The sequence below is a fragment of the Penicillium chermesinum genome, assembly GCF_028974085.1.
Source record: "Penicillium chermesinum strain IBT 19713 chromosome Unknown utg000005l:1.0-4115287.0:1.0-4118363.0, whole genome shotgun sequence".
Classification (NCBI taxonomy): domain Eukaryota; kingdom Fungi; phylum Ascomycota; class Eurotiomycetes; order Eurotiales; family Aspergillaceae; genus Penicillium; species Penicillium chermesinum.
The window spans coordinates 1,720,460-1,743,334 of record NW_026695315.1 but is presented as its reverse complement, the minus strand read 5'-3'; the positions used below and the strand labels follow the sequence as shown (position 1 = coordinate 1,743,334).

Genomic DNA, 22,875 nt, shown 5'->3' with positions numbered 1-22,875 from the left:
TGAGATAGAGTTGACTACTCTATTCTTATTCTTCTACTGTCCTATTCATCAACTTTGTCAGTCCCAGTCCATTTACCGAGCCGTGCTCAACACCAGTCTGCTTATCCTCTCCCATTGATACTCTGAGGCTGAAAAACAGGCTGCCCTCCGATCGGAATAAGAGTTCTGCGGGATATTCCAAGATACTGGCCTTCTCAATCGCTGTGCACTCGTCTCCAGTTTCAATCCCTCACTTCGAAACTCTTCTTCGCCAAGTCAGGTGTATTCACCATCTCCGGATTTCAAGGGTACCAAACTCTCCGGGATTGACATCGCATTCATTTTGCTGTGGCCGCATATATCAGTTAGGATTCTCCGCTCACACGCACGCTTTTGGTCTTATCGTTCTCAGCCGATCCCCAAATATCATCAGAGCCTCCATCGAAAACCCTTCTCTGGGCCCGGCTATCATGACACGATACGGTTCTTCCGACAGTAGGGTGACCTCTGAAAGTGAGGAGGATACCAAGTCAAGCTCATGGGAGTGTCCGGATACGTCAAAGAGCTCAGATGGGTCATCATCAGGTAGCGATTCTGCCGCGAGTGCCAGCATCGCCGAACCTACCCCACGTCGTCTCCTGAAGAACGTCCGGCCACCATATCTGAAATGCGTAACCCTTCCAAAGGTAGGTAAAAACCTGTGCGATGAACACATTTGCCTCCTTATGACACAGCCGCCTTCGATACGAAGCAGATACACTCAATATTTTGATGGTCGTGGGAGGGTGCGACAAGGTTGGCTTCCTCTCCTTCTAGGCCGCGGCCCTGCTGGCAACTATTACCTCCCCAAAGACATCATCAGGGCCGTTCTTGGCTCAAAGAAGATCCGCCGCATGGCGGACTCCCATCCAGATCTTTTACTACCGGATTCATTTCGACAGCAGCAGTTGTTAAAGCGCTACTGGAAGGCTCCAGAGGTATGGAGGGCGAGAACCCCTTCAGCTCCGATGAAGTCGGAGGTCTGTGTTGAGTCTCTCCCAGTGTCTGGAGAGGAGCGGCCTCTTAGCTCGGTCTTGGTTCCCACCGGTACTTCCAGAGCCAAGATCTCCAGGCCTCTCTACTCTTCCGGTGTTGAAATGAGGCCGCCTCAAAGTGCCGTGCCTCAGATGAGATCGATGCTATCAGAAAGCTCATCTTCTGCAGTACCTACCGGTGAACATGAGAATTTGACCTACTCAGTACCTACCCAAGAAACCGGGGGCCTGTTCGTTGATCACACTCACCTCGTGACATGTGGCCCAGCAGGAGGATATCCATCGCCTAGCTCTCAGGACCCCAACTCTGAGGTCCAGGGCAGCGTATCGAAGGTGGGTCCTGGCTCTACGTGGCCGAATTCCCTACTTGAAGGGGGTGTATTTCAGACCAATGGACCGCAGTCACATTGCCAATGTCCTCATGGACCACCTTCCGGGATGCCATATAACTCTGTGCACGGACTTGCGCCTCCATTCCTTGAGATCTTGCAGTCGTTCCCTCCCTTCGCCTCCCATGCGCCCGTGGAGGCTCCAGTCGTCATGATGCGAGAGTACGTGGAGGCGCTTTTTTTCGTCTACCCAAAGATCGAAAAATTGCAATGTTAACTTGCTTGATCCTGGGGACCTTGCTCAGTTCATCGAATGGGCGGAAACGCAGTGTGTGTACATTTCCCGGATTCAGACAAGCACGAGGGCCATAAGTTTCCCGCTCAAGAGAGCCATATCTGAGCTCCAGATCGCTCTGTATGGGATTCGAAATGCAGGTAGGAACTTACTAGCTGCTTTAAGGGCCCCTTGAGCTAGGCAGGTGGGGCCAGTGTGATGGATGTGCCTGCGAAGGTTCCTTATTGCTCTTTTTGGAGTCTGATTTCCTTTCCTTCGTCATTTATTATCGTTCGTAGCGACCGTGTTGAACTGGCCACCCACCCAGGAGTACCTATGCTTGGCGACAAAATGAAATATGGAAGAATTCTATGGAATCAATATAATCCTTCCTCTTGTTACCATATTTCACCTATAGTGGTATACCTTAGATTATGGTTAGGTACCTATTCCCCAAGTCGAGTCTCGGCTTTCGCGCACGAAAACCTCAAGTCATCGTAACAGAACGTATATTTCCCGATGGTGCGGAAAAACTACATCATAGAAATGCGCCAAAACGTGTTAGCGCAACATCCGTAGAAGGTCGGAACATGGAGAAGTCTACGCAGAAAGGACTAGTGGTATACGTAGACTTAGAACTCGCAATTCTATGCAGTGGACTCCATCTGGAATTGACGCGCAAGTCCAATTTTTCAGCAAACTTTGGAATCTTTTTTGATTGATATGATGATGTTACCAAAAGGAAATTCCCCTAAGACTAGTAGATACCCCATCAAGCCGTTAATACTTCAAATTTCTTAGCCATTGACCACGACACCACCATTAGGGTGCAAGCACTGGCCAGAAATGAAACTACTGTCCGCGCTTGCTAGGAATACAAAGCATGTAGCAATCTCACTGGGCTGCCCTGCCCGTCCCAGGGGCGTGGCATGGAACTGTTCCATCGCGGAATCGTTCATAGTAGCCGGAATCAGAGGGGTCCAGACTAAGATCCTATTAGTATGCTATTTCGAGGTCGTCTGCACAATGGGAGGCATGACATACCTGGTCCAGGACAAACAGCATTGACACGAATTCCTTTCTTGACTTGCTGGTTCGACAGGCCTCGCGTGAACGAGACGAGTGCACCTTTAGTAGATGTGTAGTCCAGGAGATCCGGACGGCCAATATAGGCATTGATGGAGGCACAGTTGATGATGCTCGAACCACTCTTCAGGTGTGGAAGGGTGTATTTCGAGAGGAAGAAAACCGAGTGGATGTTTGATTCAAAGGTGGAGATCCATTGCTCCCTATTTGGTCATTAGAACAGTTGCTGGAAAAAAGGAATGGGGGTGAGACTTACTCGTCCAGGTCCTTGATGTCGTCAATCATGTTCTGCGTCCCTGCATTGTTCACCAAAATGTCAATCCCCCCTAGGCATTCCAGTGCTTTCTCCACAACCTTCTTGCAATTCTCCTTGCGTCGTAAATCGGTCGCAATCGTGTAACACTTTTTCCCGAGCTCCTCCACGCGCCGAACGGTGATTTGCGCATCTTTCTCTTCCTCGGGTAGATATGTGATCAAGCTCGATGCGCCTTCCATGGCGTACAGAATGGCTGTCGCCCGACCGATGCCTGAATCGCCACCAGTGATAATAGCTCTTTTCCCTTCTAGCTTTCCGGCGGCCTTGTATGTTTGATAACCTCCGTCTTCTGTTGGGAGGTGGGTCGACGTAGGTTTTGGATCCGACATTTCATCCTGTAGACCGGGCTTCTTCTGGTGCTCGATAGGAATCTCGTGCCCTGCAGCAACATCATGAGCATTGGCTTCCCGGAAGAGCTAGGACCTCTAGTAATATAGCTCACCTTGTTGGAACTGCGACGCAGCTCCTTGGGCAGGTCTCTTGACTTCTTTCTGCATACTCATAATGTCGCCAATAGTGGCTTGAGACTTTTCTTTTGAGAGTTGGAGTGAATGGAGATGGGGAACTGGAAAGTTCTTCGAGTAGCAGTAAATAATAGGTGGGGTGTTAACTAACGAAAGCTCCCCGCGGGCGTGCAATATATGCGTTTGCAGTTCGTCCGTAATGATGACGCGACACAACAGTAATCCCCTAGTATTGCCTCTTGGTACGACTTACAATAACATACCCTGTCCTTTTTCTTGACATGACGCTTGTATTGATGGCGGCTCTGGAGCCTCCGCTGCTATTCCGCCAATCAAGAGCGCGTGGCTCCAAGGCCCGGATCGTGGCAATCAGCGACCCGAAACTTGTTTGCATGAAAGTCGATGAACCCCGGATGACGAAAAACCACGGCAGCCGGAAATACTTTACGACCCACCGCTGTCGCATACTATAATCTATCGCTGAATTTCAACCGACTGATTATCCTTCAACCTTTGCATAATTCTGAACCGAGTATCCTGATTCACGGAAAATGGCAGAGGTAATTCGACTCGAGTGTGATTGCAAGGTAAGAACCATGGTTTCAAGGACATAGACCATATCGCAGCATGTCACTAACCTTCAATGGCCAGCATGACCCGTGGGGGAAACCTGGAAAGGAGTCCCTCGCTGGACGCTTGTGGTCTAAGATGCCCGGAGCAACAGGGCTCAAAGACTCGGAAACATACTCAGAGGTTGGTTGGATGAATTCCACGGTATCACGCTCTTTTATTAGGACAAATAAGCTGATTTGCGAAGATGTGGATGGGGACATACCCTACACTCCCCTCTCGACTGGCTTCCAATGGCGAGCTTCTCCTCGACCATCTCAAAAAAAACCCACATCTTGTGGGAGATGCGGTGAAGGAAAAGTTTGGTCTGGATATTCCATTTTTGCCAAAGGTATGTCGCTACATATTTCTTGATTTTCTTGCTTCTGAGCTTCACGGGCGTACATAGAATGCTAATCGCATGCGCGCAGGTCCTCTCCTTCCAAAAAGCACTCCCGCTTCAGATCCACCCAGACAAGGCTCTGGCTGAGCGCTTGCATGAGAAGAACCCCGAGGAATTCGGTGACTCCAATCATAAGCCTGAGATAGCGATTGCCTTGTCTCGTTTTGAATCGTTTGTTGGATTCAAGCCACTGGAGGAGTTGTCCGAGATTGTGCAATTGAAACCTCTCCAGCCCTTTGCGCCCGGGCAGAAACTCAATGATAAGAGTCTGAGAGACCTCTGCAAAACCATGTTGGAGCTGTCGCCTGAGAAGGTCTCTGAGCTCGTCAAGCAGCTGCAACAGTTGCCCAAGTCGGACCTAGGGAAATATGACTTCATTCCCGGCCTTTTGAGCCGACTGAATGAGCAGTACTCACAGTTCGACAACGGCAACCTTGTCGCGGTTCTCTTCATGAACTATATGATCCTGGAGCCTGGTGAGGCACTCTGTGTTCCTGCCGACAGTATGCACGCCTACCTTTCGGGCGACATTCTCGAGTGTATGGCTCGATCGGACAACGTCCTCAACGTTGGGTTCTGTCCGCGCTCTGCTCGGGATAACGTTGAACTGTTCTCTGAAGCTCTTACTTTCAAGCCTCACCAGCCCAAGGATGCGTATCTACCGCCCAAGTCGGTCCCAATTGGCGTGAATGGCAAAACCAAAGCATACATGCCACCTTTCAGCGAGTTCAACGTTCTGAGTCTGGATCTGGCGGCTGGCCAAACTGAGACTCATATCCCGCTACAGGCCCCCAGTATCTTGATTGTGACTCAAGGCTCTGGAGAGTTACGCAATACCAAGAAAAACGAACGCATTGAGATTAGCGAGGGAAATGTCTTCTTCGTGGGCCCAGACGCTGAGCTGTCGTTTTCCACCTCGGACGGCTTGACAATCTATAGATCGTGTGCTACATTTTAAGTCCGTTGATCGCAATCAACGTATTTTCGAGTCAGGATAAACTTAAAAGTATAGGCATCTGTGGTAGTGTAAGGGTGAATTAAGAATAGCTATTTCCTGTATAAGTGTCCGTTAACAATGATCTACAAATCCAAATCTCGCATACGTCCCGCGCGCATTATTAACAATGTAAAACTGTTCTTATATCGTTAATTTGTCGATGATCTTCTAGACCTTCGACATGCTTCATGATTCGTATTTTTCATGGGAAGAAACTCGTCATATGTAGAGAACGGTTCAGTTTTTTCATTAACTCATTTTGACTAATAAAAGTACTTTAAAGAGATCCTGCAGCCAATACATATCCTCCATCCACTACAACAGTTTGGCCATTCAAATACTGGTTGGTAGTAGCGAAAAGGATCGCACTCGCCATGTCTTCCTCCTTACCCGGTCGGGCAGCAGGGACCTTGCCCTCGTATTGCTCTTTCGGCAGAGAGCTCTTCTGCGCCTCGTCGCTCTGCTTGGCGGTCATTTCGCTGGGGAAGACACCCGGGGCAATGTTGTTGACACGGATCCGCAAGCTAGACGAGGTGATTTCATGTGCAAGCATCTTGGTCAAATGAATTGCAGCAGCCTTGGACGCGTTGTATGCGAAGTGATGCTGTGAGACCTTCACAATGCCCGAGATGGATGAGATATTGATGACGGTTCCGGACCATCCGCGGTGCTTCTCGGTACTTTTCTGGATGAGTGGAAGGAATGCAGTGGTGGTGAAAAAGAGCTGCGTGACATTGGTGCGGAATGTATCATCCCAGGCCTGGATGTCGGCCGCGTCATCTTCAAAGAGCGACCTTCGAAGCTTGTGGGGATCTTCTTGCTCGGTGTCCTGGCTGCCAGTTGAAATACCGGCGTTGTTGATCAGGATATCGAGAGATGATTCCTTAGAGCTAATGTTCTTGACAAGTTCGTCGATCGAGGCCTTGTCCGTGATATCGGCCACGATGGGGATAATCTGACCGGGGATGTTCTTGTTGTAGATCTCAGCAACTCGATCGAGCTTCTCTTTTGTCCGGCCCGTAATGTAGACTTTGCTTCCATTCACAGCCAGTGCCTGGGCGGCCATGAGCCCAATGCCGGAGCCACCGCCGGTGATGAGGGCAACTATGAAAGTCAGACAGCCGTGATGGAATTCGCGAAGGATTCAGTATTACTAAACACTTACCTTTGTCTTTAACATTGAAGAGCTTCTGGATCTGAAAGTTCTCGTTGCTTTTTTCGGCCATAGTGGTGGTGTAGGATCTGGGGAGTATCGAGTATCTGGGGAGTGTCGATGGCGAAAAGTTTTGGAAGGCGAGCTTGCAAGTAGGAGACCTCAAGTTTTTAGTTATCTGCCTGAGGAGTGTAGATCCCATACGAGTGAACTTGCAGAGTGGCTGTTTGCTGAATGGATTGAAATGGGATGTTGATGACTCTGTATTTATATTACGATCGTTTGACCACTCTACATCACGGAAATGGAAGAACCCATCATTCGCCCCCCACCTTCATGCGTTAAGCAGGATGTAAGAATGAGTTACACATAGAAACCTGTTTTGCTCGGCTGTTGTACTAGTAGGCGCAAGAATGTTAGGTGTAATCGTGTCATAACTGGAAATATTTCCACGCCCCACGTTTGTACTTTTGCATCTGGAGACCGTAGGAGGGTGCGTCCTGAGATCAGCATGACGTCGAAGATCCAACTTGCATTTGAGCGGCTCGGGACCCTCCAATGATCTCCTATCGACTGCCATGGACGGGCAGGATGAAACCTCATTTATTGTCATGGTCCGGTCATGCAGCCACCAATGCGACGGAGTGTTCCCAAGGGATTAAGATACTGAGGCTACAATAAACGCACGCATAGTTCTGACGAACTGGGTAAAAGTGGAAAGCGGTGAATTCGGCAAAATGGAAGAACTGAGTCAGCAGCCATCAGCACGCCTGGGCGACAATTGACAGATTCGCCAAAATCCCTTCAATATCTCTACTTGCAACTTTCGTATTTATTTCGTCAGGGACTTAAGTCCCCTCACTGCGACCTTTATTCTTTGCAGGCAGACCGATAATATATCTTCAGAATTAGCACCTTTATATGAAAGGCAATTGGACCACTTCAATATGAATTCGCGTAGTCTTAGTGATGGTCAGTTACACCTCGGTCTAGAACATAACGAGCTCCGAGTCAACCTTCGATTTTCTTTCCACATGCCCAGTCTCTGAAAACTAGACCACGCGCTCCAAAATGAAGAATGTCTCGGGCAATCTTTTGACAGATTCCAAGAAATGAAGCTTTGCTAGTAACTACTACATTGGAATCGGCCGTTAGAAGCTACGTGATCGGCATGGGTTCTGCGACAGACGGCCTCTTGATTGTTGCTTGGGCGATGCTAGTCGCACGAGGACTAGAATACAGGGCTCCGCTATCTACAATCTAAATAGGAGTAGGAAGCCCAACATTGCAGCCGATTTCACTCAACTCCCGATCAGGCTAGCGCTGAGAAATACTTAGACGGCAATAATATCCAAACCGTCTGGATAGTGACGAACTTAGTCAACTATAAAACTTGAATGGGTCTCTGCCCTGGCTTTTTGTTGAATTTCGAAACATCCAAAGCGAATTTCAATATGTAGCCCTCTAGAAGTCTGCCTCTCGATCCTCTGGCGTTCAGTCGGTTGTATCAGCTCACTGAATGCGATGGTCCCTTCAACTTGGATGGGTACTATGCTTCTCAAGAGAGCATAGATCTCAGCCTATACAAGACTGAAGAATTCCGCGTCGCTTAAGTTGCTGTCCACACCCCTTTCAGGCCCACTTTTGTGTTCCTTACCGACTTGGACACAAGACCCCGACTTATAAAAGTCTAAGACATCAGAGTACCTTTGATCCTTCTTTTTAGTTATTGCGAATGAGCGTTATCTGGTAAAATGACTCACGTCAAGGTTCTCCAATCCTCCGAAGACAAGTTCGAACTGAGTGGTGGCCAGTCTATCATGCTGCTACATGCAGGCTCATCTGTTGAGTCATGAAAATCGGAGACGTAAGGATCGCTCAGACCATCTGCTGCCGTCATTCGTTCTTGTGGATCCCAATCAAGGAGCCTTTCCAGCATGTTAATAGCTACTGAAATCAGCGACTCCGCAGTACCGAAGGTACAATGAAAAGGGTCATTGCAGGGTATTACCTTTGAGATTGGAATCTCCAAAATGAGATGCCACCGAGCGGCATTCCGCCACTGGTAACGATTCCACGGCATTCAATGTCTATGTGAGTTTTAGCGCCATATAACAAATGAATACTTGCCCAAAAATACTGACACCCCTGCCAAGAACTCTTTCCATAACTTGCGGTGGAGGTTTACCCAAGAGCTGAACGATCAGTGTGAACTGATCGATATGATTTTTCCCAGGGAAAAGAGGCTTCCCTAGGATCATTTCGGCCAAAATACACCCAAAACTCCACATATCCACCGCAGTGTCATATCTCTGCCATGTCAACATGACTTCCGGCGCTCGATAGTGCCGTGTCGTGACATAACCAGTCATCTGATTCTCCTGTCCCGGGCAAATCCAAAGTCGCATATTTTCAAATCACAGTTCTCATTGATCAGAATATTGCTCGGTTTGAGGTCGCGATGAAGAACGCCGGCAGAGTGGATATATTTGAGCCCTCGCTAGTAACCACTCAGCAATTTTCAGTACTAGGAGGGACAATGGACCTTGGTTTATATTAATACCATAATCTGATAACTGAAGAATTGGGCATATTGGTCTTCTAATGGCTTTGAAAGGAACTGTGTCAAGGGGCGAAAAAGCGTCATTGGAATATCCGTCACAATGTACCTGCGATAGAGGGGGTTAGATCTTTTTGCTACTCGGTCGGGATATAGAGGTTGTGAAGTACAAATCTTCTGATGATGGCGAAAAGAATACATCTCTCATTTGGATCAGCTAAAGCCGGGTTAGTCTGCCTCGTAGTTTGACGGTTCTTCTACCATTTCACATTAACCGTACATTATCATGTTGTAGCTTGCTCAGCAGATGAACCTCGCGATACGCGCTTTTAGCAAGAGTACTGGATTCGAACGGAGCCGTTATTTTCTTGATGGATACCGTTTGATTGAGGATCGAGTCGAACGCTGAGCTACGTCCTCCCAGTTAGCGATACACAGAAAGCTTGGGGTATTCAAAAATACTACCAAGTTACACCAAAATTTCCAATGTTGCCCAATCTCAGATTGCTGTATCTCTCGGTGATCTCGAAAGCTGTGCCCATGATATGTTGCGAGACGAAAGCCGCCATGATTGCAGATATCGCCAGCCAGGTCAAAAAATGACCCGATGAGCTTGCCCCTCAGTCCTCCCTTGCCGGAGTTTTTACGAGCTACCCGCCCTCTTTATCCATACTCCCGACTCTCTTATAGCCCGCATCGCATGTGTTGGGTACTAGTAGCAACTTCTTACTGGTGGGAATCTCTTCCAGTCCAATCAGGGTATCGGTTTCTATCGACCCGCTATTGCAACTTCACCAATAAGCGAGGCCGTCTTAGGGTCGTTCTCCTTCCATATACTGCCTAGTTCTTCGGGGACGGAAGTTGTTCCAATTTTGTATCTAATTCAGGTCAGTTTGCCCCACTTCTCCAGATTTTTTCATGCAACCAGGCTCGTAAACCTCCAAGGTTTGGGGAACCCGTGTCCAGATCTTACACTAGTCCTGCTCTAGCTCTGTGGAGCCGAGAGATTTGGGGTCCAGTGCGTAAGATTTAGTCCCGAAGTACGAGCCACTTAATTCCCCGCTACTCATAGGAGGCCCCATTCGAGCGCAGCTGAAGTTAAAGAATGGAAAAATGCCAGAACGCTTGAAGTTTATGAAATTGTGCGGGGGGAAAAAAAAAGGAATTCGTGTAAGGTCGTAACTATGGTCCGGTGAGGCTTCAACAAGTATACGCCTTTCAAGCCTGTGAATTAATCAAAATTTTGCAATGCTGGTCCCGGTGGTCAATCAATTCTTGAAATCCCTTTTCAACCGCATCGGACAGATGGATTATAGATGAAATCATTTTTTGCGGCTGAAGTTTCCCTGTGGAGTATTTGTATAAGCTGCCGGCATCACGTTTTGACTTGGGTGAAACTTACCCTCAGCAAGTGCTTCAATAACCTCCGTGAACGCATTCTCGTCATATAATGCCGCGCCCATGTAATTGATCTCATGATACATGAGATCATTCACTTGCACATTCGGTGACTTCTCCCAAACTGCGATGTTGACGATGGTCCCGTGTGCCTTGCAAGCAGGGATGACTCCGTTTAGCGCTCCTTGAATGCCGGCGGTATCGAAGACCAAGTCCACCCCCTTGTCTTCTGTGATGACATGTGCTTCTTTTGGGATGTCCACCTCGCGCGGATCGAGGGTATGTGTAGCGCCAAAAGTCTCTGCAAGCTTTTTGCGTTTCTCCATCAATTCAACCAGGATTATGTTTTTTGCACCCTTGAGCTTCAGGATTTGAATAATTGCAATTCCAATAGGCCCACCCCCAAGGACCAAGACATTGTTGTCCGGTTTCATAGGTGATATATTGACGGCATGCCATGCAACAGCCAATGGCTCGATCAGAGCGGCAGTCTCGAACGAGATGCTATCCGGGAGCGCATAGAAATGCCCTGCTGGAGCAACGATATACCTGGACATGCCTCCACCATACCCTGCGCTTCTGTCAGAATTCTTTCATCCAATCACATCGTGGTTGAAACGAACCACTAAGCCCAATAAACCCAATATTTGTGCAGCATTGTTCACACCCGTCCCGGCAAGCGGAGCATTCCGTGTCGTAGATAGTCGGCCGCACCACGGCTCTTTGGCCGGGACTGAATCCTTCTACGCCTTCTCCCACGGCAACAATCGTACCGCTGAATTCATGTCCCAGAGTGACGGGGTATGTTTGATGTGTCAAGGGGTGTTCCTCCTCGGGGACTAAAACAGGCCCGCCAGTGTACTCATGAAGGTCTGTGATAATTTTAGTAAGCTTATTATTTGGGCCAGGGCTGCAGGTAAAACCATGGAAGCAGCTTTGGCAGATACTAACCACTCCCGCAGATCCCCGCGAACGCTGGCTTTAACTACAGGCACGTCATATTATCAGCAACGAGCCTCACGAATGTCGACCCGGAATAAGAGCTTTTGATATTCTCGATACCTTTATTTCGCCTCTTCCACATTTTGGTTCCTCCAGATGGTCTACGCGGATATCTCCGCGGCCGTGGAAACGGACAGCAGATGGCATCTTGAAAAACTGCATTAAAGGGTTCTTTTCCTTATAAAAATCGTGAGTAGTCCAGCAAGTTATGAAGCAATCGTGTTGTTCATGCGGTCTTATAGCTACTGAAATGTAGAGAGAATCCTTTGACGTCATGTAGTCTTCCCCCGGAATCTGTGACGTCCTTATCAAGTTCGAGACAGCCAATGATTTACGGCAAGGGAAAGTACCTCAAATTTGAACAAGGGGTCAAAACACACATGGATTCGTGATTTCATAATGATCATTCGAGATAATCCCGGGAACTTTAGGTAGTTCGACTTTGTTCTGGTAATGTTATCAAACCAGATAAAGCTCCTCAAGCCCCAACCATGGGTAAAGTCCGCACCGTCGGTATCCAAGGGACTCGGAAGGACTAGTGATCGTAACCTACCCTCCATAGAGGCACTTGCCTGTGGGTCTACAATTAGCCCGAGTCTGTGTGACTTCTTGGCCAACCCACACACAATGCGTTTAACAAAGTCATCCCTGCAGACACGCAATGCAATTACACAAGATGATGCGAGAGGCGCCACCTTGCCTCCAATTCCATGTCGACGAGCTCGAGTATAAGGATCCACACGGGAGAGGGGATTTCTATGTCACATGCAGTTGAATCCACTTCTGCTAGGAAATAGTATCCGTCATGAGGCAAAAAAAAAAGTCCACATTTTGCCGGTCGCATCTCACAGGATAAGGAATTGACCATCATCGTGATCAGCCCTGTAGGGCACTATCAGATTCTGATCGACACCTCCGTTGAACTGGGGCATGAGAAGGCCCCGGGTAATCTATGGTTTTACTTGATTCGATGTTTAAAGAATACAGATTATGCTCTTCTTCCCTTCTTTACTCTCCTTTCCTTCGTTTTCCTTTCTTTAGATTCCTGTTTTGAATGCATACTAGATTTGACGCTAGAAATGTCCTGCAGAGGGAAGTCCGGGGCTTCGAGTCATTTTGATTATTCGGATAGATACATCCATGTCATAGTTTCGTTCATAAGTTGATCAAATCGTCAAACAGAGCGCCCTCGGGCACCTCAAGCCCCTCTGTACAAATGTCCGGCAAGGAGTCGGTGACTTGCGCTGAGGAATCAGACGAAAAGCTTGAAGGTTTTCGGTATTCCGAGAAGGCATCCTGTGTCATTCTCTGCAGCCATTGCAAGATTTCTCCATCGCCGCATTCCGCATGCGCAAACAAGCTGTTTTTCAATTGCCAGACCTCATTCCGCAAAGAGTTGGCTTCTGAAATGAGGGACTCCCGCCTCTCAGACTCTCTGTTCATCAGCTGCATCATCTGCTCCTGGTCTTCCTTTTTCTTCATTCGGCATTTATTGGCGGCGATCCGGTTTCGTTCGAGGTGCCTTGCTCTTTCGGGATGGACGGATTCACGAGAGATTCGCTTTGTCGACGATCTGCGGCGGTTTCTGGTAGGCAATGGAGGCATTGGAGGTGATCTGATGCTCTTTTGACCAGAGCTCAAGTGGAGGAGCCATTCAGGAAGTGGCTGGTTGACCGGGCTGATGGCCGCACCAACCGGGGCATTGCTCGCTGGTTGAAGTTGGAATGGAGTGCCGAGTGCAGCCATTTTGGTGATTGTATTCGATGTCCGAAGAACAACCTGCTGCCAGACATCACCGCAGTGGCGGTCCTGATATTATAGGGATGGGGATGAGTTTATACACGTCATGATCTACCAAGCTGTCCCAGGGAAGCATCTATGTTGTCGACCCAGGTACCTAAGGAATCAAGGAATCCAATTCCTACTGGTAGCCAGTGGACCGCATCTAAGCTGCTCATCTTGCCCTTCCATGTTGCAAGGGCAGATATTGGCTGCAGGAGGACCGATAAGGTACCCTGAGAACTCTCATGGTCGATCAGTTACTTCGTGTGCGGAAACGGTTTCCTACCACTCAGGGCTCTCAACCCGGCTCTAATCCTTGCATTTGATCGCGGGGTGGTGGGGGATGAGACGGCATTTCGAAATTGTGGTGGCCAAAAGCGCAGCTGCGGGACAGCTTTATGACGGCCTGTGGGGCCGTGGGGTAACATATGGGGCCGAATTGGCTTCCTTGATTGGTTGGGAAAAATCACCCGCCAATCATCTCACTCTCAGTATCCGTTGGCATCACTTATCTTGGAAAATAACTGATATGTTCTACTACGTCACGACATTCCGGGTCCACTGAAGCAGTTTATGGCTCGAACGTTCGGTCTTTTTGCAATCCCAGCCCACTGGGTTTTCAGCAGACTGGATACATTCAGGAAATGATACGAATAGCCTAGACTCCTCTTCCACCTACAGCACAGCAAAGGCTTCGGCCGCGTCTTCTCCGAAGGCCGAGCGTACCTCAGGTCAACTCCGAGATCGCTTCCAAGAATTGGTTCTTTTTCCTAAGTTTTCGCAAAGCATATATACTGCTAGTTGAGACTACTGAACGTGAAGCTTTCAAGGCTGGAAGATGCGGCCTTGCTCCTTATTATAAATAGAGCACTGATTTGCGGGGTGGACCGCGCTCCCCACCCATCATTGCTGTCTATTTCCTTTTGCGAGGGGACCATCCTTGGCAGTCGAATTCCAGCAATCCGATCTCCCATGGCAGGTTCAAGTCCGGTTCAAAATGAACTTTCTCCTCAGCCCACTCGGCATTATCAAGCACTTTCCGACCAATTTCTATATGCCGTTTCCGTTCAAACTTTCCCGCCGCCTATCTCAACTGATATGGCCCAGCGAGGGGGAAGATGATTCACAGGCTTCAAATAGCCAGCCTCTCTCCCCCCGACCTGGGGACTGTAAGGCCTGTCACGACTGGGGAGTCTCGTGTGACCAAGTTCGGCCCCAGTGTACTCATTGTTTTGATGAGCAACTTCTCTGTTTCTATGTTAAGAGCAACCCTTTAAAGCCCATGAATGTCATTCGATGGCTTGAGACACAATCACAGCCATCATCATGTATTACCTCACTCGGACGGGATCTCGACCAATTTGAGCTTGAACACCTCACAAGCCAGGCTACTATCACAGTCTCGTGAGTTTTCGTTCATTAGGATGCGACATACTCAGGATTAACATGCTCACCAGGCAACCTGAAGAGGACAGCCATTGAATCCAACAAGGGAACTTCAACTATGGTTCAGCATCAAGATCGTGATATACACTGTACATAATCTAAAGTTTCAAAGTTCAAGCTTGTGCGTGGTACCTGGGTTCACCAATTCTCTCTCAATGGGCTGATATTCACCCAGCTAAGTCCCACATACATAATATGATCATATCCAGAGTTGTGAAATCGTGAAGTGTAATTTTGGACTCAGAAGGGGTACCTATTAGTGGATTTTCGGCCGCCGTGGTTATATTGGCTGCACGAGTCGAGACCAATGATTACCCACAGTTGATACCCGTGGAGCATTCAAGTTGCGTCTTGGACTTGATATTGAAGTAACTTGTAACCCGCGAACCCTGGAGTAAAACTTTTTACCTGTAGATAGATATATATACGTGACCCAAAGAGATACAATGCTGGCCTGAAGTCCTCTCATCCAGAGATCAAGGTACATGTGCACTTGATAATTTGACAAAAAATCGCTGCATGCTAATACTATCAACATCTTAAACAGCGAAAGTTGTTCTTCGAAAAGTGAATACTGGCGAGTTCTACTGGTGGTACTGATGGCTTCTGATTGGTCCATCTACTGATGGCTTCTGATTGGTCCATCTAGCTCTGACTGCGAACTCGGACCCGCACCCCGGAGCTCCATGCAATAACTCTTCCCTACGGTCACTTACTCTCTTGACATTTGGGGTGATCTCGTTTCGTCGTTATTCGGACGAATCTCTGCCACATAAAGACACAAAAAGCAAGATCTGAAACATCTTCTCTTTAGTGCCCTTCATCACCTCCAAAGGCCTTTCTCCATCCACCATGGAGTCCTCAAACTCCAACCACAGACCGTCCACAGACGGAGCGCAGGATGCATCCAGAAACGGATCCTCCTCGGAGCACAATGCCAGCTCAGGAGAGCGACGCCCAGGGCCCGATGGCCGCAACACCCCCTCAGAGCCCCCGCAAAGTGTCCCAGGCCTCTCCTCAAAACGACAAAGAATGCAAGAGCGCCATCAAGCCCGCAAGCGCGGCCGCACACCCCCAGAGTCAGTCTTCTCACGACGCCAAAGATCTCGCAGCCCGAACAGAAACGGAGAAGCCCAGCGTCGCTCTCGCTCCCCCCTCCAGCCTCGGTCCCCTCCCGCCGATGAAGCCCCTCGACAACGCAAAAGACCCGGCGGTGGAGCACGAATGGGCATTGTCGATGCACAGACAATGCGCCGCCGCCAGGAAGAACGAGAACGAGCCGAGGAGGAAGATGCGGCCCGGTACGCGCGAAGTCAGGGTGTCTCGGACGTGGTGCGGCAGCACTACAATGCCGTCCCGGAGCGTGGGCGTGAATGGCGCAAAACAGAGAGCAAGATCAAGGGGCTGCGCAGCTTCAATAATTGGGTGAAGAGCACTCTCATCCAGAAGTTCTCACCCGATGAGGACTTCAGCGCGCAATTCGACGACCCCAAGGACTGGGCGGACGACAGCATGGGCCCGCCCCCGGCGCACGAGAATAAGCTACTTGTTCTGGACCTGGGCTGCGGGAAGGGTGGCGACCTAGGCAAGTGGCAGCTTGCTCCGCAGAAGGTGGATCTCTATGTTGGGCTTGATCCGGCCAATATCTCGGTTGAGCAGGCTAGAGATCGGTATGCCACTATGCGGTCTGGGCGGGGGCAGCGGGGGCGCAGACCGCCGCCGAATCTGTTCCACGCGGAGTTCTACCCGAAGGATTGTTTTGGCGAGTCCCTGGGTGATGTACAAATTGTCCAGCAGGTTGGATTTGATGCCAATGCTGGGCCTGGTGGGTCGATGATGGCTTCGCGATGGGGCGGTGGTGGATTTGACGTCGTCACCTCGATGTTCGCCATCCACTATGCATTTGAGAGCGAGGAAAAGGCACGACAGATGCTGAGCAATGTCGCTGGAAGTTTGAAGAAGGGGGGTCGGTTCATTGGAGTGTGTCCTAACTCCGACGTGATCATCAGCAAAGTGAAGGAGTTTCACCAACGCCGGAAGCAACACGAGGCGGCGAAAGCTTCTGCAACAGAGGCTCCTGAAGATGGAGAAGTGGAAGAGGAGGAGAGAGTCACATGGGGCAATGATATCTACCAGGTCCGATTCCCAGGTGACACCCCTGAAGACGGTATTTTTCGGCCGCCGTTCGGCTGGAGGTATACGTACTTCATGAAGGAGGCTGTGGAAGAGGTTCCTGAATACGTTGTTCCCTGGGAAGCCTTCCGAGCGTGAGTATTGAGCATTGGCTGTTTTGGTTCCATTATTCTAATATGATTCTCCTGTTAGGCTCACGGAGGACTACAATCTGGAACTCCAATACCGCAAACCCTTTTTGGATATTTGGGAAGACGAGAAGAATCATCGCGAACTTGGACCATTGAGTGAACGCATGGGTGTTCGTGACCGAATGACGGGCCAACTTACCATGACTGACGAAGAGAAGGAAGCCGTCAGTGAGTATTTGCCGATCTCTAGCTCGTCACTCGTGTTGCTAATTCTTCCAGGCTTTTACCATGCATTCTGTTTTTACAAGGTCTAATGTGCTGCGACAAACTTTTGCATAGAATTACTACATAGGGTTACCACTAAAACTAGACTTACAGTCCACCACTAGGCCCTCCCAGCCCAGTAGCTGACTAGTTAAAATCCCAGAAGCATCAGTATCAGAAGATCTGCATACGATAAGCCTTATCAGCCCAATCATTCCAGAACGGGACTAGCGCGGGTCGCGACGCGGTTTGAACTCGATGCGTTCTTCTTTGAGCAGCATTGACAAAAGAACCTCGCCATCCGAGTCCACCGGTATCTCTTCGCGCACTCGGTGTTCAAGTAGAAAGGCCAAACAAGGACTCACCCAAACAAGGACTCACCTCGAGATCGAATCACCTTCCACGATGGCGTCCGCAACGCCGTCACAACGACACGGACGCGCCTTAGCCCATGCCCAATACACACCTTCCATCAACATTCCAGCACTACCTCCCTACGAAGCACCAGAGGCACCGCTGGATGCCGAACAGCAGCGCCGACTTGCCACCCTCCTCTCGTCCCGGGAACTGAAAGACCTCAAAACACACATTAAAAGCGCCGCCGAGAAACTCACCGAGTCAGTGGGGCAAATTGGCGATCGCCTATGCGATGCACAAGTACGCTATGAAAGGGAAAAGGACAAAATCAACGCCCGACGGCGTGCAGGGAGCGATGAAGAAAACATAGCTGCCGACCGGGACGAAGCTCTCCTGGAGGAGCAGCAGCGGCTGACTGGGATGGAACAAAAAGTTGAATCTCTAAGGGGAATCATGGAAGAGAGGATGCGCAAAGTCATTGATACAGAGAGCCGGCTGCAAGCATTAGAGGACGCTGTTGAGCAGATGTCGAGGGAAGAAGCTCAGGCACAGACGCAACCGCGGCAAACCCGAAGCGCGCGGAGGAGACCACGACATAGCGGTGGAGGAACCGACGACGAGGATGATGAGCAGGATGGAGACTATGAGACTACGCCCGAGCGCGAGGCTAGGGAGCTGAATGCGCAGAATCCGCCCAGCCGCAGGTTTGTTGCTGGGCTGGGCCGAGAAATTGAGAAATGGGATTCCCTCTCGATGACCCAAAAGTAAGGATTATTGGTTCGTTGCAGATGCCGTGAAACACTCGCTAATTTGGTTGATTCAGGTACACGGGGCATAACGACTACGTCGGTTTCTACAGAGTTGTGCATGAGTCCAAGTTCCCAGCTGATCATGTTCCGCCTCTTCCACACTCGTCTACATGGTTTGAAGGACGAGAAGATCCTAATGCATCTGCCCAGCGGACACGCTCAACGCGCAATCGAGAACCATCTCCTGCAGAGTCGGACGACATTGCAATTGAGCGGGAGAGGGAGTCCCTTGTTTGCCCGCTTACCCAGCGTATGTTCGAGGACCCTGTGACAAGCGGTAAATGCCCACATAGCTTCGAGCGAGAGGCTATCATGAGCATGATATCGCGCAGCCCGACGACCGTCGCACCTGGCCCGGGCCAAGGAAGAAGGCGCCTGAGATCAATTAAATGCCCCGAGTGTGATACGGTGTTCACGGCGGCAGACCTGCATAGCAACCCGGCGTTGGTTTTGAAAGTCCAGCGGGCTCAGAAGGCGCAGCGGGAGGCTGAAGAGCATCTGCACGATGCCGACGACTTGGATGATCCGAACCGGGTTACCCTGACCAGTGATGCCGTGGACGCAGACGAGATGGATGTAGATGTGGACCTGGATGCAGATGAGTCAGATGAACCGCGGGTCAAAACGGAACCAATGACCCAAGAGGCACTGTCTGTGGCTACAGATAGCGAAGAAGAGGCTACAGATAGTGACGAGGACGAGGAGGACGACGACGACGACAACGAAGAATGAGGCACGGTTACGCTTACGGAGACGGATGGGCAGATAAACCAAGATAACGTGGCAAAAGTGGCAGATAAGTGTTGCCAGATGGGTGGCCTTATCTATTGATAGGCAGTTCGACTGTCAACGCACATGTACCCAGTACAAGAAGAGAGATCAAAAGCCACGTTCCATCTGCGAGGTTTCATCTTCTTATTACTACCTACTTGAGCCCTCGGGTTTTCTAATACAAGTCGATCGATGGGGAAAAAAATAGATGGAACGGTGTTTCAGTGCGGGAGATAACGCTAGGCGGGAATGGGGCTAGTGCGGCCACCCCCCCTGTTCCCCTATTCGTGGTTTCTCCACACTCGCTACCAACTGGAAACAGGCGTCCGATCTCTGCGAATTTCCTGAGGGAGCTGGGCTCCAGACGATGGGGTCCACGGTCAGCCGGAGCTGACCAGATCAGGGGCTAACGTTGGGACTCAGACGTCCATGCAACGCGAGGATCTGGCAAATACCACTTTGGGAAACATCACGAGACAAGATACCAACTACTCGGAAGGACGAGAACAGGAGACTGGGGATTGGGGACACGCCATCGTAGCTAGTATACGAGAAATGCTACTTGAGGCGCCACTTAAGCGCATGATAATACACCCCCCAAGAAGCTCGGGTTCCGGTACGAGGACGCCTGCTGCAGCATCGAGTAAGCAAATCGTAGTGTAACTCTGCTATCAAAGCGGAGATGGCCAGCAACGCCACCAATCAAACGAGTTGCCCCCGCAAATTCCAGACTAAGCTAAGCTAAGGTTTAGCTGCTGTCGGATGTTACCCTGCCTCGTGGTTGTATTTTATCTGTCAACTCTTTTTTTTTTCCCTGGGACGAGGGAAGCTGCCTTCAAATTGCTCTTACTTCCCCGGTCTTTCCCTTCTTTCTTTTCCCCACTCCTCCACCTTTCTCGAAGTCGCCCCACGCTAACCGTCTTCACTTCCTACTGCTGATCGCCATGGCAGAAGTCACGAACACGGGCGAGAAGTCCGCCGAGTTCAGCGCTGAGATCGCCCAGCATGATTCTCACGGCGAAATTGCCCGCCCTGCTGGTTGGATGTACAAGTCGTTCGGGATTGGCAAGCACCGCATGTGGTACGCCTCGCCCGCTTTCCAGTTGGGCTTGGTAGCCTTCGTTTGCTTCATGTGCCCGGGTATGTTCAACGCATTATCGGGTCTCGGTGGAGGTGGTCTTAAGGATCCGCATGTTGCGGATCAGATGGTAAGTAATTTGACAAATGAGGTGAAGCTTTACTCTCTGTCGCCCCCTGCTGACCGCGCTTTTCTTCGTCTTTCGGCAGAACATCGCTCTTTACAGTACCTTTGCCGTGGTTGGTATCTTTGCCGGAACTATTGTCAATCGTATTGGCGTGCGCTACGCGCTGGCTTTCGGAGGCACAGGATACTGTCTTTATGCAATCAGTCTTCTCGTGCAGGTCCATTTCAATACGACCCCCGGTATCCATGGATTCAATGTCTTCGCCGGTGCCTGGCTCGGTCTTACCGCCGGCTGTCTGTGGACCGGACAGGGTGCGATCATGATGTCTTATCCTTTGGAAGCGCGCAAGGGCCATTACTTTATGTGGTTCTGGGCCATCTTCAACATCGGCGCTTGCATTGGAGCTTTGGTAAGATCCTCTCCGGCCCGCCCGCTGGAAACTACGAGTTTGCTGACATCATTATCTTTTAAATAGATCCCTCTCGGCCAGAACATTCATCATACCACGGCAGGCAACGTCAACGACGGCACTTACATCGCCTTCATTGTTCTCATGTTTTTTGGTGCAATTCTGGGTCTTTTTGTCTGCGATGCGGACAAAATTATTCGCCCCGACGGCTCCCGAGTCATCGTGATGAAGAACCCTAGCTGGAAGACCGAGCTCATTGGTCTGTATCAGACCATTAGAACGGAGCCGATGGTCATCCTCCTTTTCCCCATGTTCTGGTCCTCGAACTGGTTTTACACCTACCAGCAGAACGCCGTCAACGCCGCTTACTTCAATGTCCGGACCCGTGCCCTCAACAACTTTCTGTACTGGTTTGCCCAGATTGTCGCTGCCGTTATCATCGGTCCTTTGCTGGATATTGAACGGGTTCGCCGTAGTATCCGTGCCAAGATTGCATTCGTTGTCTTGACCTCCCTCACGCTTGTGATCTGGGGCGGTGGCTATGCTTGGCAGAAGAGGTATGACCGCCAGGACGTTGGCAAGGGCTCGGACTTCGTTGCTTGGGATTGGACCCACTCTGGATACGCGGGCCCTATGTTCCTTTACTTCTTCTACGGCCTCTATGATGCTGTGTGGCAGGGAATTGTCTACTGGTATGTCTTCACTTTTCTTATTCCCAACCATTTGAAAGCCAGATATCTAACTTTATCTCTAGGATCATGGGTGCTCTGGGTAACTCCGGTCGCAAGCTCGCCAACTTGGCCGGTCTGTACAAGGGCTTCCAGGCCGCCGGTTCCGCCGTCAGCTGGAGCCTGGATGACCACAACGTTTCTTACATGACCATATTTGCCAGCAATTGGGGCCTCCTGATGGCATCTCTGCTATGCGCCTTTCCATTGATCTGGTTCCGTATCAAGGACAGCGTCCCCATCGAGGAGGATCTGAAGGGCACAGACGAGACCATCGAAGACGTCTTTGTTCCTGGTGCGCTCGAGACCAAACGCGTCGGCCCCGAGGCCATTTAAGACTGCATACGAAAGATTCCTTTCTCGCAGTACATAACGCGATTTAATGTTCTCTTGGGTTACGCTGGGCGGCTCTGTTAATGCGTGTTTTTTCCGGCTTTGGTTTCCTGCACCTGTCTGCATTTGATACACCCTTTTTTTTGTGTGTCCGCCGAAATTCAGGTGGTCTGCTTTTCTTTTACTTGGATCGAATTTCTTACCTTCATATGTTTCATGGACAAAATTACTCCTGTTAGGGCCTTTCTCGCTAACTTTATGTTGACACGATACTTATGTTGGGGAGAAGGTAGGCCTAAAGAAACTCAAAGAAGGAATATGAATCATGACTCATACCCACGAAACTTGAATGCCGCTCTCCTATTAAATTTTCGAAGAGTATGTGAAGCGTCTCTCATCCATGATATTAGAATATGCAAGGTCGGTGAGTCAGTGCTATGAGCCACCGAAGGCAAGTATCCCCCATGGAAACAGCGAATACATAGAACACCTCCTAACACATGGCAAAATACTAAGGAGATTCTTCTTCCGGGCTGATTGGAGGTTCTTGAGATTGATTCGAGTACCTAGCTTACAAAAGAAGCTACCCGAGCTAATAATAATGAGTCCATTTAACGCCCGCATGGAGCCAGCCTAGGGACGGCCCAAAAAACATAGGAGACACAGGATAAGTGGATATTGTGTAGGGTATTCGCACAAGCAAAGGATATTAAAAAATAAGAAAAACAAAGAAAAAAGAAACAAGAGCAACAAGAGCAACAAGAGCAACGTGACGGCAATCCCCGTGCACGATTCGTAAATTTCGTTTCCCGCGGCGTCCGATTCCTCCGAGGGAATCTGTTACCAAGGACACCGATTGGCGACCAGGATACCTCGGCGAGAAACGATAAATCAGCGAGGGAG

At 49.8% G+C, this 22,875-nt stretch overlaps 10 protein-coding genes across 10 annotated transcripts; 5 read left to right on the top strand and 5 right to left on the bottom strand.

The window, feature by feature from the left end:
• Positions 1-449: 449 nt before the first annotated feature.
• On the top strand, positions 450-1,619 carry N7468_006824 (uncharacterized protein; the record flags this gene model as incomplete). Its single annotated transcript, XM_058476120.1, has 1 exon — positions 450-1,619. One exon carries the CDS (start codon positions 450-452, stop codon positions 1,617-1,619), a length of 1,170 nt encoding a protein of 389 aa, XP_058329010.1.
• Positions 1,620-2,413: 794 nt separating this feature from the next.
• N7468_006823 (oxidoreductase, short-chain dehydrogenase/reductase family) lies at positions 2,414-3,521 on the bottom strand (the record flags this gene model as incomplete). Its single annotated transcript, XM_058476119.1, has 4 exons — positions 2,414-2,601; positions 2,661-2,905; positions 2,959-3,397; positions 3,461-3,521. The coding sequence occupies 4 exons, from the start codon at positions 3,519-3,521 to the stop codon at positions 2,414-2,416; spliced, it is 933 nt and encodes a 310-aa protein (XP_058329009.1).
• A 588-nt stretch (positions 3,522-4,109) lies between these two features.
• On the top strand, positions 4,110-5,452 carry N7468_006822 (uncharacterized protein; the record flags this gene model as incomplete). The annotated part of the gene is made up of 3 exons (XM_058476118.1): positions 4,110-4,235; positions 4,300-4,443; positions 4,523-5,452. The coding sequence occupies 3 exons, from the start codon at positions 4,110-4,112 to the stop codon at positions 5,450-5,452; spliced, it is 1,200 nt and encodes a 399-aa protein (XP_058329008.1).
• A 316-nt stretch (positions 5,453-5,768) lies between these two features.
• Positions 5,769-6,717, bottom strand: N7468_006821 (SDR family NAD(P)-dependent oxidoreductase; the record flags this gene model as incomplete). The annotated part of the gene is made up of 2 exons (XM_058476117.1): positions 5,769-6,595; positions 6,657-6,717. The coding sequence occupies 2 exons, from the start codon at positions 6,715-6,717 to the stop codon at positions 5,769-5,771; spliced, it is 888 nt and encodes a 295-aa protein (XP_058329007.1).
• Positions 6,718-9,070: 2,353 nt separating this feature from the next.
• Positions 9,071-9,773, bottom strand: N7468_006820 (uncharacterized protein; the record flags this gene model as incomplete). The annotated part of the gene is made up of 3 exons (XM_058476116.1): positions 9,071-9,313; positions 9,485-9,614; positions 9,667-9,773. 3 exons carry the CDS (start codon positions 9,771-9,773, stop codon positions 9,071-9,073), a joined length of 480 nt encoding a protein of 159 aa, XP_058329006.1.
• Positions 9,774-10,422: 649 nt separating this feature from the next.
• N7468_006819 (2,3-butanediol dehydrogenase) lies at positions 10,423-11,751 on the bottom strand (the record flags this gene model as incomplete). The annotated part of the gene is made up of 5 exons (XM_058476115.1): positions 10,423-10,550; positions 10,607-11,173; positions 11,226-11,474; positions 11,554-11,587; positions 11,665-11,751. 5 exons carry the CDS (start codon positions 11,749-11,751, stop codon positions 10,423-10,425), a joined length of 1,065 nt encoding a protein of 354 aa, XP_058329005.1.
• A 1,008-nt stretch (positions 11,752-12,759) lies between these two features.
• N7468_006818 (bZIP transcription factor) lies at positions 12,760-13,350 on the bottom strand (the record flags this gene model as incomplete). Its single annotated transcript, XM_058476114.1, has 1 exon — positions 12,760-13,350. The coding sequence occupies one exon, from the start codon at positions 13,348-13,350 to the stop codon at positions 12,760-12,762; it is 591 nt and encodes a 196-aa protein (XP_058329004.1).
• A 2,334-nt stretch (positions 13,351-15,684) lies between these two features.
• Positions 15,685-17,410, top strand: abd1 (mRNA (guanine-N7)-methyltransferase; the record flags this gene model as incomplete). The annotated part of the gene is made up of 3 exons (XM_058476113.1): positions 15,685-17,099; positions 17,158-17,324; positions 17,376-17,410. The coding sequence occupies 3 exons, from the start codon at positions 15,685-15,687 to the stop codon at positions 17,408-17,410; spliced, it is 1,617 nt and encodes a 538-aa protein (XP_058329003.1).
• A 208-nt stretch (positions 17,411-17,618) lies between these two features.
• On the top strand, positions 17,619-19,258 carry N7468_006816 (SUMO ligase MMS21; the record flags this gene model as incomplete). Its single annotated transcript, XM_058476112.1, has 2 exons — positions 17,619-18,481; positions 18,541-19,258. 2 exons carry the CDS (start codon positions 17,619-17,621, stop codon positions 19,256-19,258), a joined length of 1,581 nt encoding a protein of 526 aa, XP_058329002.1.
• Positions 19,259-20,241: 983 nt separating this feature from the next.
• N7468_006815 (DUF895 domain membrane protein) lies at positions 20,242-21,975 on the top strand (the record flags this gene model as incomplete). Its single annotated transcript, XM_058476111.1, has 4 exons — positions 20,242-20,505; positions 20,585-20,911; positions 20,978-21,603; positions 21,666-21,975. The coding sequence occupies 4 exons, from the start codon at positions 20,242-20,244 to the stop codon at positions 21,973-21,975; spliced, it is 1,527 nt and encodes a 508-aa protein (XP_058329001.1).
• Positions 21,976-22,875: the final 900 nt, after the last annotated feature.